The 16,600-nt window shown below is 36.7% G+C and overlaps 2 protein-coding genes across 4 annotated transcripts; one reads left to right on the forward strand and one right to left on the reverse strand.

Annotated features, from left to right (window-relative positions):
- The first annotated feature begins 2,008 nt into the window (after window positions 1-2,008).
- On the forward strand, window positions 2,009-12,643 carry LOC121504399 (lysozyme g-like). 3 transcript variants are annotated; one of them, XM_041779121.1, is made up of 12 exons: window positions 2,009-2,212; window positions 2,657-2,930; window positions 4,807-4,865; window positions 6,146-6,352; window positions 7,397-7,483; window positions 7,651-7,824; window positions 7,910-8,065; window positions 8,295-8,369; window positions 8,461-8,545; window positions 9,022-9,139; window positions 11,088-11,226; window positions 11,349-12,643. In XM_041779121.1, the coding sequence occupies exons 1-12, from the start codon at window positions 2,140-2,142 to the stop codon at window positions 11,486-11,488; spliced, it is 1,587 nt and encodes a 528-aa protein (XP_041635055.1). In that variant the 5' UTR covers window positions 2,009-2,139; the 3' UTR covers window positions 11,489-12,643. The 3 variants fall into 3 exon arrangements, with proteins under 3 accessions (XP_041635055.1, XP_041635056.1, XP_041635057.1); XM_041779122.1 differs by having other exon boundaries at window positions 7,910-7,981; XM_041779123.1 differs by lacking the exons at window positions 2,009-2,212; window positions 2,657-2,930 and adding an exon at window positions 4,453-4,486.
- Window positions 12,644-15,075: 2,432 nt separating this feature from the next.
- Window positions 15,076-16,467, reverse strand: LOC121504372 (nuclear factor 7, ovary-like). The gene has a single exon (XM_041779081.1). The coding sequence runs from the start codon at window positions 16,465-16,467 to the stop codon at window positions 15,076-15,078; it is 1,392 nt and encodes a 463-aa protein (XP_041635015.1).
- Window positions 16,468-16,600: the final 133 nt, after the last annotated feature.

The raw sequence follows: 16,600 nt of genomic DNA on the forward strand, positions 1-16,600 counted from the left end.
AGCTTATTCTAGTAGCTTCCACTCTAACGTCTCTCTCTCTCTCCTCTCTCCCTCTCAGGCCTCCACCATGGTTGGGCTTTGTTTGTACTCAGCAACACTCCACACACACCCATACATCACTGCACAGCTGATCTTACATAATTATCATTGTTTTAACTTTCATTTTAATAGATTAACTTCTTTTAAATCTTGTTTCATGTCTGACTCTCCTGCTTTGTCTTCTACTCTGAGCCAGTTTGTGACAGGAGGTTTCTGTTTTCACAGAAGCACTGCTCAAATAAATCTGACACAGAAATAAAAGAAATAATCACCTTTAAAACAGCCGTCTGGGTTAGATTCATCATCATACCAGTCTTTACCATGAATTTAACAGCTAAAGATGTGTTGCCTGGAATACCCGGCCCTTCAAACAGTCTTAAAGTCCTCTCTAGAACGACACACAGAGCTAAAGTCCAAGACAGGTGTGTTACCTGGACCTGAGGTTCTCAACTGGGAGGTTACGTCCCAGAGTGGGTCACAGTGTTATTTTCAGAAGGTCATAGAGAGATGGCAAGAAAAAGACATGATGGAAAAAGTCAATGAAACCCCATTGAAACATTTTGCCCAAGCTCTTTTCTGACCTGTTTTATCTAAGGTCAGTATTTTTCATTAAAAACAACTGTATGTTTGAAAGGTTAGTGCTATTTGTGGAAAAAAATGATCGAAAAAGATTTTTAAAAAGACCAAAAAAAATAAATAAATAAATTATTTTTTTTAAATGATCAAAAAATTATTTCAAAATTATATATTTTTTTTTTAATGATGAAAAAAGATTTTGAAAAGAGATCAAAAATTTAATTTAAAAAAAAGACCAAATCTTTTCTTTAAAAAATGATCATAAAAAATGTTTGAAAATGATTAAAAACAGTTTTTAAAAAGGATTTTAAAAAATTAAAAACCCAAATAAATATATTAAAAAAATAAAAGACTTAAAATGATTTCAAGATTATTTGATGTTTTAAAATGATGAAAAAAAAAAGATTTTACAGAGATCAAAAAAGCTTGTGAAAAGACCAAATAAAAGATTTTCAAAAATAATTGAAAACATTTTAAAAATGATCACAAAATAATTTAAAGATTATCAGAAAAAAAAATTTAAAAAGATTTTAAACTGATCAGTAAAGATTTTTAAATTGATATAAAAAGATTTTAAAATGATCGATAAAGAGATTTTTAATGATATAAAGTTTTTAAAAATGATCAATAAAGATTTTTTTTAAATTATCAATAAAGGTTTTTCAAATTATATAAAAAAGATTTTTTAAACGATCAAAACAGATTTAAAAAATATCAAAAAAAAAAAGATTTAAAATGATTCAAAAATATTTTAAATGATCAAAAAAGTTTTTAAATTGATTCAAAAAAGATTTTTTAAAATGATCAAAACTTTAAAGATTTTTAAAGATAGCCTTAAAGCAGCCTCTTTCTTGGCTCTGTGTTGACTGTAAACTATTTGCTGAAGTCCTAGCTCCTCGTCTTGAATCCATCTCTCCATTTATTAAAATGCCTTCCATTTTTTAATTCCTGGCTTTTAAACCTTCTACATCCCCACAGAATCTGATCAGCTAGTACCTCAATGCTCCTCTGATAGCAAATCATCCTCTCCTCTCATTTTCTACAAACCAGTTGCAGACATCGCTTTTAAGTCAGCCTGTTTTTATGAAACATGTAGAAAGAAAGCAAAAAGGCTTTAAGTAGTACAGAAATCATCGACATTGCAGTAGAAACCTTTATACTCCAAATAAAAGTGTGGGCTGAGTGTCTGAGTTATCTCTGATTAAATAAAGAATCCAGATTAAATAAAAGATTGATTTTAAACAGCAGTAATTCCACATAGAATCACTGCGCTGAGCCTTAGATTTAACGTCTTCAAATCAAATGTATTTATTAAAGTTCACAGTGAAGTTTGTTTCGTTTCCGGGTGTAGCGCTTGCCTGGTGTCGTCATTTCCTGTGAAACTGAAAGTAAACTCATCGCCGTAGTAAACCGTTATGTGGAGCTCCGTAAACAAACTAAAACTGCTCAACTCTGCTGTCTGTTTCCGCTCCTGTTCTTAAAAAGTGAACAGAAACGTTCTCCTCTCTTCTTCGTCTCCTAAAAATGGAACTGAGTGACTTTTACTTCTTCTTCTTCTTCTGTGGTTTTCCCCTGTTTTACGTTCCCCGGGCTACAGGTCAGTGAAATATTAATAATTCTATTTAACCGACGTCATGTTTAGTGACGTCCCGCTTTGAATCACGTCAGTGTGTATGTCATGACGTATTAAGGTCCGTAATGGTCAGCGTTATAATGGGCTAACCTCCATGGTCAGCCTCTGACCACAACAGTAACTTTACTGTAAAGGTGGTTTTAGTAACACAGACTTCATTATTCAGCATATGAAGGTAGAAATAGCAGATTTGTTAACGGAGTTCAGGGCCTGGGGCCTGATGATAACCACCAATAATGACCAATAATATCAATCACCTAGATTTTAGGGCAGTCCCAAACAGACTGACTGCACTGTGGATAGCACATGTTTATATTTATTTTTTCCTTACGTGCACGGTCATTCATATGATAATTACACATATTAGCTAAGTTCATGTCTATCTCTTTTATCTCCTTGTGTTTACAGGCAGGCCTGTTCCAATCAGCTTAACCGTATTTGCCCGTCCTGGTGAGGACGTCGTTCTGCAGTGTAGCCCCACCTCATTAGCGTCCCTGTCGTCTAACCTGGTAGTGGAGTGGTTAAGAGTTAATGGCAGTACCCAGCTGATTGTTCTCATTCTGCGTGATGGCAAAGAGCTGGTGAAGGAAAAAGCTCAGCAGTACGTCAAGAGGTCGGTGCCAACAGAAGATTACTCTTTGAAGCTGCTTGATGTGCGACCGGCAGACAACGGCACGTACAGGTACTCAAGGGTGCACTGATTCATTCATCTGTTACCTTACCCTGTGTGGGTGTGTATACACCTCTATGCTACAACGTATGGTCCGTCTGTCAGATCTGTAGACTGACGACGAACTCTACAGCGCGCTGGGGGAAGCTGCAGTCTCATCGCTTTCAGCTCAGATCTGCTGCTGCCTGCTGACTGTAACAGCAGTGTGGGTAGTTTGACCAAGGGGCAAACACAGCCCAGCATGTTTTCATGAAAATAAAGCTTTAAATGGTGTAGAGTTAGAGTAACACAGTCTCTATTTAACCCATAATAATAAGGCTTTAAATGGTGTAGAGTTAGAGTAACACAGTCTCTATTTAACCCATAATAATAAGGCTTTAAATGGTGTAGAGTTAGAGTAACACAGTCTCTATTTAACCCATAATAATAAAGCTTTAAATGGTGTAGAGTTAGAGTAACACAGTCTCTGTTTAACCCATAATAATAAGGCTTTAAATGATGTAGAGTTAGAGTAACACAGTCTCTATTTAACCCATAATAATAAGGCTTTAAATGATGTAGAGTTAGAGTTACACAGTCTCTATTTAACCCATAATAATAAGGCTTTAAATGATGTAGAGTTAGAGTAACACAGTCTCCATTTAACCCATAATAATAAGGCTTTAAATGATGTAGAGTTAGAATATCACAGTCTCTATTTAACCCATAATAATAAGGCTTTAAATGATGTAGAGTTAGAATATCACAGTCTCTATTTAACCCATAATAATAAGGCTTTAAATGATGTAGAGTTAGAGTAACACAGTCTCTATTTAACCCATAATAATAAGGCTTTAAATGATGTAGAGTTAGAGTAACACAGTCTCTATTTAACCCATAATAATAAGGCTTTAAATGATGTAGAGTTAGAGTAACACAGTCTCTATTTAACCCATAATAATAAGGCTTTAAATGATGTAGAGTTAGAGTAACACAGTCTCTGTTTAGCCCATAATAATAAAGCTTTAAATGATGTAGAGTTAGAGTAACACAGTCTCTGTTTAACCCATAATAATAAGGCTTTAAATAAAGTGTAGAGTTAGAGTAACACAGTCTCTATTTAACCCATAATAATAAGGCTTTAAATGATGTAGAGTTAGAGTAACACAGTCTCTATTTAACCCATAATAATAAGGCTTTAAATGATGTAGAGTTAGAATATCACAGTCTCTATTTAACCCATAATAATAAGGCTTTAAATGATGTAGAGTTAGAATATCACAGTCTCTATTTATGTAATGATTGGTGTTTGTTTTAACCTGAACCCAAGAGCAGACCAGAAGCCGGAGCAACAGTTTAACAGATTTATTGAACTGGAACAGAGTTGAGGAAGGGGAGGGGGGAGTCCAGGTCCTGAGGATGAGGGGGATCCGCAAGCTTGAGTGGGCTAGAGGCGAGAGGTCCAGCGCTGGAGGTGAGTGAGAGAGTCCGTGACCAGGTTGGAGGTGTTGAGAGAGAGAGCTTGAGCAGCGGAGCAGAGATTGGGCTAGAGGCACTGGTGGCACTGAAAAAGACGGAGAAGAAGCGGGGTAAGTTCAGAGTCACTAGGCACACACAGGTAACTTATGAAAATTCACTGAGTATCACAGAACACTTAGCGAGAGGCCGGTACCGTGAAGGGAGCGGAATAATCTGGCGCCTGCTGCTCCTCACAGCCGAGCTTAAGAGGAAGTGGTGATTGGTGTGATTGCGTGCAGGTGCGAGCGTGCCGAAAACCAAACACAAAAAGCACGCAACAGGAAACAGATCTCTAAACTAGAAATAAACTAGAAAATGTGCACAATCACCACAATTTAACCTTTTTTTCAACATATTTATCTTCTTTTTCTTGTTTACGGTCCTAATCCAGGTGTGTCCTTCTGAAAGGAGCAAAAGAGGAACACAGTGAGTCTGTGTCTCTCATTGTTGGTAAGTTAAACACTGACATTAGCATGCATGCTCATACACTCCTTATATACTTTATTTAAATCACTTCAGCTCTTTATTTTGTACCACTTTGGCTTTTTTCAAGTGGCAAAAATGGACAAAATGGGATTCGATTCACTTGTGTCGCTCATATAATAGGTGGACCACCAGCCACATTATTGAATAAAGAGCACATCCCATGAACCCCCTGAGCCCTAAGCTTTTGTTTGGAGTGAATTTTTAGTTTCTTCCACTTACATGGTATAATTATGACCTGGTAAGTTTGAGCATACAAATAATGATGTCTAATATATCAACACAAATTCCCTAAAATTCCAAAGAAACTATCAAAATTTCTGTGAAAAAATTCTTAATATACTCCCATAAAATATACTCCAAATTTCTTCAAATATTTCTGAAATGTTTCAAATTAATTTTATTATCAAGTCTAAATTTTAATCAAAAAATTCAATTTAAATTCTGGAAAATTTTCAAAAAAATCCCCCAAAATTAAAAATATTCCCAAGGCTCCATGAAAAAAGACAGAAACTTCTCCCAAACACGCCAACGGATCCTTCTGTAAATTCCATGATATTCTAGAAATATCAAAGGATACCCACCTCTCAATTCCTAATCAAATTCCCAAAATTAAAATGTAAATTTCCCAAGTTTCCGAGAGCGTACCTAAAAATTTAGAAACAGATTGTTCCCAACAAAATCAACTAAAATTCCCCCAAAATACAAACATATTTCCCAATGTCCAAATTCACACAAAAATAAAACTTGCAGTGAAACTCAAAGATATACAAAATAATAAGGAAATATACAACAAATCCATTAAAGTTTCCTAGAAATAACCATAAAATAATCCATGCATATCCCTCAAGTTTTCATTGCAGATCCTCCCAGTATTTCAGTGAATTACTAATTCTTCAATAGACAGTCCAGACAGTTTTCTCAGAATTCCTGCTAATCGATAGTTTTACTGTGGTATGTTGTGGGAAAGCCAGAATGTGATGTCCTCATATGTAAACACAGGGTCTCAGAAGGTTAAAAGCCTTGCCATGACAACAGGAGAGAGAAAAGCTGTTAAAGATGCACTGCTAGTACCTTAGCTCAGAAAGGCTCGGTAAAAGTCAGTGATTTTGTACCGTTACCAACTTTTGATGCTGTAAACTTAAATAATCACAGATCATGCTGAACCGGACTTCACTGAAACCTGTCTTTAGTCCATTTCAGCCTATCAGAGCAAGCCCTGCAGTAACAGACGTGTTTCCCTCCAGCTCAGGTGTCAGCAGTGAACATTTCTACCTACACAAATCCATCCAGTGAGCTGATAGTGGTCTGCCAGTCCAGCGGATGGTACCCGGAGCCGCTGGTGTCTCTGCTGGACTCGGACAGAAAAGACCTTCACGCTGAAACGGAGTCTTCAGTCGGACCAGATGGCCTGTTCTCCTTCAGGACGCTCCTTCATGTGAACAGAGAACAAGGCAAGGCTGATAATAAAGGGGATAAGGGGAGAGCTTTCTGGGGCCCAGCCAATCAGGGGGGTCTATGGAGGTCAGCAAGATCATGGCCCACTGGAAAGTATCCATATTTTATTATTAACCTGAAAAAAACCCACTCTGATCAAAGCAACACACTAAAATATATACATTTATGCTGTAGAAATAGCTTTTTTTCATCCTCTGGGTTTATCAGGGTCCATTCTCTGGGTTTATCAGGGTCCATCCTCTGGTTTATCAGGGTCCATTCTCTGGGTTTATCAGGGTCCATCCTCTGGGTTTATCAGGGTCCATCCTCTGGTTTATCAGGGTCCATCCTCTGGTTTATCAGGGTCCATTCTCTGGTTTATCAGGGTCCATTCTCTGGTTTATCAGGGTCCATTCTCTGGTTTATCAGGGTCCATTCTCTGGTTTATCAGGGTCCATTCTCTGGTTTATCAGGGTCCATTCTCTGGGTTTATCAGGGTCCATCCTCTGGTTTATCAGGGTCCATTTTCTGGGTTTATCAGGGTCCATTCTCTGGGTTTATCAGGGTCCATTCTCTGGGTTTATCAGGGTCCATTCTCTGGTTTATCAGGGTCCATTTTCTGGGTTTATCAGGGTCCATTCTCTGGGTTTATCAGGGTCCATTCTCTGGTTTATCAGGGTCCATTCTCTGGGTTTATCAGGGTCCATTCTCTGGTTTATCAGGGTCCATTCTCTGGGTTTATCAGGGTCCATTCTCTGGGTTTATCAGGGTCCATTCACTGGTTTATCAGGGTCCATTCTCTGGGTTTATCAGGGTCCATTCACTGGTTTATCAGGGTCCATTCTCTGGGTTTATCAGGGTCCATTCTCTGGGTTTATCAGGGTCCATTCTCTGGTTTATCAGGGTCCATTCTCTGGGTTTATCAGGGTCCATTCTCTGGTTTATCAGGGTCCATTCTCTGGTTTATCAGGGTCCATTCTCTGGGTTTATCATGTTTTCCACTGTATGTTTGTGGGTGTTCTATGAACTTGATTAAACTTTGTTTTCCTCTTTATTTCCAGCAACACTAACAGGAAATGGGACAGTACTCTGCAGAGTGAAAATCAGAGGAATGGACCTGGTGGAGGAGAAAGCCATTGATGTCGGGGGTGAAATACAAATGAATTTCTTCACATCTAAATATTACCACAGAACAATTTCTTGAGGATTTTGTTGAAACTTGAACAACAATTTTTTTCATGTTTTTCCAGTTAAAGTGCTGACATCTTTAAAGCTTTGAATCTCAGTCTCTAAATCCTCTCTCCTTTGCCTGCAGGAGGCTCCATTCCTCAGACAGTAGGATCTCATCAGCTGGTCAGACACAGGTTTCTCATCATCTGTTCTCCTTTGCTGTTTGTTTTCATCGTGTTCATTGTTTGGATGTTTTGGAGAAAGAAGAAGCAACCCTTGGAACAAAATGACACAGGTGATGGATCAGGTGATGGATCAGGTGGGTGTCCTTTGTGTCCTTTCTGTCAGCATGTTGAGGGGATGCTGCACAGCCTGACATCTGCTGGGTGTTTATTTTGTTGCAGAGTTGCAGAAACTGAGCCAGACGGATGCAGGCGGAGGAGCAGCCAATGATGGTGCAGAAATGGACAATAAAGGTGAAGAAGTAGCAGATGAAGGTGCAGAAGCTCTGGATGAAAGTGCAAAAGTATCTGTTACAGAAGCAAAAGAAGCAGATGAAGGTGAGGGAACAGTTCAAGGAAAAATACAGTATAACACTGCAGGAGCAGAAAGCTCTGGACCTGGAAATGTCTAGTGGGACCACAGTGCCTCAGCGGGTGGAGGACTGGAGACCCTTGTTATGTGGTTCAGAGAATAATCCAGTGTCTCACAAAGAGCATGGCTAGGATTTAGCAGTGGCATGGCAGTGCTGAAGTATTCTCACTGTGAGCGTGTCATCTCTGTGTTTAGCGTACGTAGACGTCATGAAGATGGAAACGACCGGAGCATCTGGCATAGCAAAAGCACGGAGACTGAGCGTTACAGGTCGGTTCAATAATTATTTATAATGAACCTGTGTCAGTAACCCACTGATGGTATGTTGTAACACTCACAGTCACATGACTTCCTGTTTCAGGTGTTGAAGCGTCCCATCGGCTGGCAGAAAAAGATCTGGCTGAGATGCTGAAGTACAGAGAGGTCATCCTAGCCGTGGGAAAAGCGTAAGAAAAACATTTTACAGTTACATTTGTGGGCTCTTTTGTTTTCTGGGCTTCGTTTTTCTCTCCTGGTCTTTTTTGGGATTTATGATTTAAAACAGGAAGTAAACAGCAGAACTGGCATTTTCTGGTGTTGTTTAGATAGAGAGCCCCCTGGTGGTGGAGCTGACATACTGTCAAACTTAACACTTTGACTTCTCACTGTTTATATTTACTCCTTAACGCGGGGCTAAGCTGCTATCATGACTTTCAATCCAGTTAATTTTTTCTTCTTTCAAAATAAAAGTCTCTTTCTATCCAAACATGGAGTAAAGAAACCATAGTTTCATGGTTTAGAAATACAAAATAAGGCCTGACAAAGATCTGTGCACACGTTATAGAAGATTTTACAGGACTCCTCATATTTCTCCTAAATTTTCAGGCTGTTTTTAAATATTTGATAAAAAGACTGCTTTAGTGTTTGCTGTCCTATCCTGCAGACGCCACATCCACCCTGCCCTCATCGCCGCCATCATCTCTAGACAGTCTCAGGCGGGGACCAGCCTGCGCAGCGACGGCTTTGGAAAGTTTGACTCAGACAGCTTTGGTCTGATGCAGGTGAGTGAGTGTGTTTGCTGCAGTAAAGAAAAACCAGACTGAGCCAGAAGCTTCCTGTAGTCCCTGGACCCGAGCAGAGGGGTGAGACCCGTTCTTCAGAAAAGTTACTCTGAGTGATGTCCAGATTTTATTATAAACCAGACGTTTGTTCACAGGAGTTCAAATTTTAAAAAGTGGTAATAAGCCTGAAATAGTAGAGACAGTGGCAGGAGGGAGCGTCTGCACAGCTCAGTTCAATTCAGCTGAATTTATATGCAGAATAGGTCTGCTGATGTGTTTTTAAATGAATGGCAACAACTAGGCAACAAATCTGTTTTTATTCATCTAATTTGAGGAAAATTTTGACCTGAAAAAAATTAAAATCTATTTTCAAGCAATATCTAGAGTTGAAATGCATTTAAAAAAATTAAATCTATATTATTCAAAATCTACCTTTCAGAAATAAAAATCCAGATTTTTAGAAATTGTGTCGAGATGTATCCAAATCAAACCAATATTTAGACAATTGAATTTTAGACTTAATGACATTAAAACCTAGATTAGGAAAATGAATTAAATCTTGGTTTTATGAAATTAAAATGTAGATCTAAAGACATTAAAAACCTAGCGTGAGAAAGTGAAATGAATTTTGATTTTATTAACCAAAATCTAAATTTTAACAAAATCCAGATTTTAATGAAATTATTTGAGATTTAAAAGATCAAGTTTTAGATTATCAAAATCTAGATTTAAAGAAACTACAATGTGGATTTAGTGAAAAAATAAATCTTGGTTTTATATTATTAATATTTAGATTTAAGAATAATGAAATCAAGAGTTTTAAAAATAAAAAATAAAATCTGTTTTTGAAAACTAAATCTCAGTTTATGCAAATCAACTGAAATCTTGTGTTTAAAAAGTTAAAATCTAGTTTTTAAACATCTAAATCTCGATTTAAAAATTAATCTAGATTTTAGAAAGTTAAAAACTACATTAACAAAGAAATCTTGTATTTAAAAAATTAAAATTTTTATCATGATGAATTAAAAATTTTTTAAATCAAATTTTGGATTTGAAAAGTTAAATCTAGACTGTAAGAAGTATAAAAATGTTTTGGGAAATGAAAATCTAGATCTTAAAAATATAAGAATCTTTCTTTTAAAAAACAATATGTGTCCAGGTTTTAGTAAAATAAAATTCAAATTTATTTATTTGTTTGTTTGTTTGTTTTTGGTGGAAAAATTCAAAATCTAGATTTGAAAAGATTACAGCATAAATTTGAAAAAAATAATATAGTGAAAATTTGAAATCTAGGGTTTGGAAGATTGACAGCTAGATTTTGAAAAATACAGATTTTTCATAATCTACATTTTGGATTTTGAAAAATTCGAATCTTAATTTTGCAAGATTAAAATATTTTTTTCTAAAGCAATCTTTATTTTGATTGAAATGCATCTTGTTTAGGAAATTAAAACCTAGATTAACCAATAAATTAGTTTTAAGAAAATTTAAATTAAGTTCATGATTATAATCTGGATTTTGTAAAAAATCTAAAATTTGATTTTGAAAAGTTTGATCTAGATTTAAAGAAATTCAAATATTGATTCAAAAATATGTCTATATGTAAAAGATTTTAATTTAGATTTTATTAAGTTTAAAATTTAGATTAATAAATAAAAATCTTTTGTGAAAAATGAAATTCTAGATTTAAAAAAATTTGATTTTGAAAAATTCTAAATTCTCGCCTTAAATAACTGAAACCTGCGTATTTGGAAATTCATATTTAGATTTTTTTTTTAACTACCTCTGCCCCTCCCTTTGCTCCTAATCAAGCTAGCTGGTTGGATCTACCTGTGCCAGAACAGGAAACACGGTTCAGGTGTGCACCAGCTGGTTTGTCCCCCCTCTCCTCACACACACTAACACACACATTCATGAGAGCCGTTGTTTCCTTGTCCCGCTGTTGCAGATCAATAGGCATTACCATCCAATAAAGGGCGGCCCGTTCAGCAGGGAGCACGTGGACCAGGGAGTGGCCCTCCTCTGTGCTCTGATCCACATCATGAAGAGGGAGAACCAGGACTGGACCAGAGAGCAGCACATCAAAGGTAATGTCCCGGGACTTCTCAGGAGACTATTGTCAGATTTACGGCTGTTGTTAGTCCTTCTAAACAGTTTCTAAACAGTTCCTGATAAAGTTTGAGCTGGCAGCATCTTCGCTGTGTTACAGGTGCGTTGGCTTGCTACATGGCAGGTGAGGACAAGGTCATTGGTCTGAAGTACGAAGATGTGGACAGCGTGACGCCGTACTGCGACTTCGCCAACGACGTGATCGCCAGAGCGCAGTGGTTCGCTGTCCACGACTTCTAGAAGTCAGTGCCTCATTTATCGTTGGTTTTTCTAGAACAAAACTCTGCGTTCAAACTGTGGTCGCCTCGAAGGTGAGGCTCGTTCAGGTAGGAGGGTTTTACATTTAGAGGGTAAAGCGTTTGTACATCAAGTTTATTTAAGTGTGTAGTTTTCTGGCCTCGTGCCATACCTCAGACATGGACTCGTATCATTTGTTCCTTTTATTAAGCCGGTCTAAAACCAAACACAGGAAGTCTGTGTTCAATAATCAGCCCCAGAAAGACAAAGGAACCTGTTCTTTACAGATACCCTCTCTGTGGACCCATCAGTGATCCTGTGATCTCTCTTCTCCAGCTGGTCTGGGCTGAGCTTTCAGACGTGGATCTGGTGGGTTAGAGCCATACCGTTAGCTGAATGTTAGCGTGGATATTCAAATCTTTAGACTGTTTATTCTCTGAAAAAAGCTTAAACTCAATCAGCAGACTAGTCATGAAATAAGTATTATTTATAACACCAAACTGGATCATAAAAGAGTCATAATTTATTCAGTGGTCAGGTTTGGACACAGCTGTGTGAGAATAAATTTTTTAATTGTTTTTGAAAATTAGAAAAAAAACTTAAATATACTAAAAGAGGATCATCAGGGAGTTAGAGTTTGGTTTCAGTAGCAGCAGATCCAAAAATGTTACTTTTAAAATGTTTATTATTTTTAAATGTGGGGAGACTCAAAGTCCTGTAAATGTAACCATTAATGTCTTCACTGTTAAAGGTGCAGTTAGCCTAGTAGCGTCCAGCAAAGCAAACTCGGCTAAATGGAACAATGATATAATAACAATATAGAAATATCTACACTAGTGTTTAACCAGCTGGATATGTTAAATATCTTTTTTAGCTGAGGTTAAGCCTATTACCCATGCACAGGGAGGACCCCTTGGTTTTTTGTATTCAGCATGTTTTTGCAGCACCACAGAAGAGAGTTAATAATAATAAAACTATTTTTATATCAGGTGATTAAATACTAATTTAGCTGATCATCTCCAGTTTCAGGCAGGGATTTAACAAAAATGTAAAAATCCAGATTTTTCAGAAATTTTCAAAAGACTAAAAAAATAAAATTGATATTAAAAACTTAGAATCTAGATTTAAATACATTAAAACTTACACAACAAAAATAATTATAATATGCTTTTATGAAATTATGATATGGATTTTACCAAGAAAAAAATCCCAATTTTCATTTATATGTATTCAATATTTTAAATAAATGAGAAAATCAAGATTTAGAAAATTGAAATCTCAATTTAAAGAGATATAATCTTAGATTAAGAAAATAAATTGAATCTTAATTTTATTAAATTAATATATTTATTTTACTAAGAAAATAATAGAGTTTTATAAATATATTCTAGATTTCAAAAAGATGAAATCTAGATAAAGATTAAAAATCTAGATGAAAAATAATTAAATACAAATTTATATGTACTGTATAATTTTGATCTAGACTAGAGATTAAACTTCAGACTTTGCTGAATTAAAATCAATTTATTTTAAAATGAAATCAAAATTTTCACAAACTCAAAATGGATTTTGAAAATTTTAAATCTTGCTTTTGAAAAGTAAAAACCAGTTTTGTTAATCTAAATCTAGACAAAATGAATCTTAACCCAATAAAGCCTGAAAACACAAATTATAGCCAGAAAATTCTCTCTTTTTTGGAACTGAAATGTTTTTCACTTTCTAATGAAATAAAAAAAAAAACTAAATTTCCATAAGATTTAACATATATATTTTTTCATATTTCATTTGATACATTGGGTGTTTTTGGTAACTGATAATCCATTTTTATCATTTATCAGATTGTATTCAGAAGTCTTTTAGTCATTTGTGATCATATTGATTTGATAGAGGTATCATAAAAGTATCTATCAAATATTATACAACAGGCTTTAAGGGGTTAATTTCAGGAAATAAAACCCTAGATTAATTAGAAATCTAGTTTTTAATCAAATTCAGTTATAATTATGATAAATTACATTTGGGTTTTGTCAGAAAATAATCAAAATTTAGATTTTGAAGTGTTAAATCTACGTAATAAATTTAATAAAGATGTTAAAATCTAAGTCCAGAACTACTCATGAATATTAATGTTCCATTTTTGCCAACTTGTTCAGGTTAAATGTTATAAGATTAAATTTTACACACTGTGCCTGTAACAGCTGATATTTTTCCTGTTTTTAACGTGAATGTGATTTAGCCTAAAATACTTCAGGAGAGATTCTGTTACTGTTAATATTTGATATTTGTGTTTCTACAGTCCTCTATCATGTTACTGTTAATATTTGATATTTGTGTTTCTACAGTCCTCTATCATGTTACTGTTAATATTTGATATTTGTGTTTCTACAGTCCTCTATCATGTTACTGTTAATATTTGATATTTGTGTTTCTACAGTCCTCTATCATGTTACTGTTAATATTTGATATTTGTGTTTCTACAGTCCTCTATCATGTTACTGTTAATATTTGATATTTGTGTTTCTACAGTCCTCTATCATGTTACTGTTGATAACTTGAATATGTGTTACTGTGAGCTCGGCCTTCATCTTCACTGGCAGCTACAGTCCTTCATTGGCCTGACTGATTATTTATGCGAGAACCTCGTTAGGGTTAGCATGTGGTGCTAAAGCTGCTAAAACACGTCTGGTGCCTTAAGAAACAATCCACCTTAGCTGCTCAGTCTAGTCTGGTTCTTAGACAGTTTATTCTGTTTTCACTTTACTTAAATGCTTTTAAAGACCTCAGGGATCACCTACATTTTAAAGTGTACTTTGAATCTGTTTATTATGAAACAAAATATAGGACCAGTATTATCTATTTATATATTTTTAACAAAAAAAAGGAATGTCCAGCGTAAAAGTCAACACAGGAATTTATGCAGCTTTATTCTGCCTTCAGCTTTATTTCTTATTTTTAAAGACATATTTCTATACAATGTGAGCCATTTATAAATATGATTTACTAAAGTGTCATCAGCATAACAGTGAATGATGACATGATAACACTGTTATATTAAACCTGTATTTACATGTCATATCAGTGTTTTGTTTTTTTTTTTACTGTTTTTGATACTTGAGTGATTGTTTCATAATTAAAATACCTCTGACTAAATGAGTGTTTCAGTGTCCTGTTTGTTGCATTTCACAGAATTATAGAGTACTTCAGTTTGGAATTTCTCATTGATTTTCAGACTCAAATGCACAGGATGTAAATCCAACCACAAGGGGGCGCTCAGTCAGACCAGTAACAGCAGACTGTTTGGTTTCACTGATAATTTTAAAGATATAATTCAATCAATCAGCTTTATATTTGTAAAGCCCTTTACAACACTTAAAGTGACCAAAGTGCTATAATTAGAGATGCCTGTTAATATCGTCAAAATCACATATATCCATGTCTACAATTCTAAATCGATTCAAAGGGAAACTACATCACTGTCCACTCCGTCATTGTTTCTATTATAAAATCAGGTCAGTTTTATTTGAATAGGACATTTATAATAAATAAAGTTTGTAAAAGAGCTTCACACAGATAAAATAAATTATCATGTTTTAGTTTAGTCCCACAGTCACTGAGACCTTCTCTGATAAAATCTTCAGTGGGTGATTCTTCACGGTTCCTAAAACAGGAAACATCCTGTCAGTGAAGGTGTGTGTGAAGGAGTGTATGAGTGTGTTAGTATCAGGATCAGAGAATGACAGCTCTCCTTTGTCCCAGTCCAGATTCACTCTGATCCTCTTTGGAGGATTCTCTGCAGAGAGAACTCTGACTCTATGTGATGGTGAGAATGCTCTGTATTTACCGTTTAAAACCCCTACTGACCATAGTCCAGACCGCTGGTATCCCTTCCTCGGGACAGACTCTGCAAACACACCCAGAAACCAGTGGCTACTGTCTCCAACCTGGACGTCCCAGCTGTGAGTCCCTGAGTTAAAGCCCTCAGAGCCCAGGACAGCGGAGTAAGAATCGAACCTCTCTGGATTATCAGGAAGCTGCTGTCTCTCTCCTTGTCTCACAGCGGTCAGATCATCAGACAGGAGGAGGTCTGGATCAGAGGTATTTGGGTCTAGAATGACGGGCGTGTAGGAGACCAGGTCCTTCATCTTGGTCCAGATCTTGAAGCCCAGGTTGCCCAGGTGTTTGGCCTGGTCTATCAGAGCCCCTGAGGGCAGCTGTGGATCCTCCAGCAGGGGGCGCTGCTGGACTCTTTCCACTGCAGCCTTGTAGTTTTTCAGGAAGGAGACGTCTTGGGCCGTCAGCTGGTCCTCTGTGGCTCTGACTGTCTGTGAAAGATCTGCTATCTGTGCTCTCAGATCCTCCATCTGCTCCTTCATCCTCTGTCTCTTCTGCTCCTCTTCCTCCCTCAGTGCACGCAGCCTGGCCTCCTCTTCCTCTGCTAGAAACTGATGAAGCTTCTGAAACTGCTCCTTAATCTGCCTCTCTGTGTGTCGAGCCTGGACCTCCATGTGAGCTTCTGCTTGATCAAACTTCACTTGAAGTCTTCTGAGAGCTTCTAACCTCTGCTTAAAGGGCTGCAGACTTTCCTCAAGTTTCTCCTTGTGTTGTCGAGCAGCTGCATCGATGGGCTTGATTGTGTGTTTGTTGTGTTTTCCTGAATCTCTGCAGACGACACACACAGGCTCCCGATGGTCCAGACAGAAGAGTCTGAGCTTCTCCTGATGCCGACTGCAGAGATCCTCTGAAGATCTCTGGTCTCTCTCCTGTTGAAAAGTCTCACACAGGTTCTTTAAAGCAATGTTTGCAGGTAGCCTACGCTTTAACTGTCTCCTCTTACAGACAGGACACTCCTTGGTCTTCTTCCCCTTCCACCAGTCCGTCACACACGCTCTACAGAAGCTGTGGCTGCAGGACAGGATGACGGGATCTTTGAAGATGCCATTGCAGATCGGACAGTCCAGATCTTCCTCTAACTTGGACGCCATTCTGTCTCTGAGTGGATCTAAAGACAGCAGAGGGTAAAAGAGTTTATGTACACTCACATTAGACAATCTGTATTGAACACACTAGTTTGACTAGTCTGAGGGCTCTGAACACTCACTGGCACAGATGGAAGAG

The sequence above is a fragment of the Cheilinus undulatus genome, linkage group 22 (assembly GCF_018320785.1).
Source record: "Cheilinus undulatus linkage group 22, ASM1832078v1, whole genome shotgun sequence".
Lineage (NCBI taxonomy): Eukaryota > Metazoa > Chordata > Actinopteri > Labriformes > Labridae > Cheilinus > Cheilinus undulatus.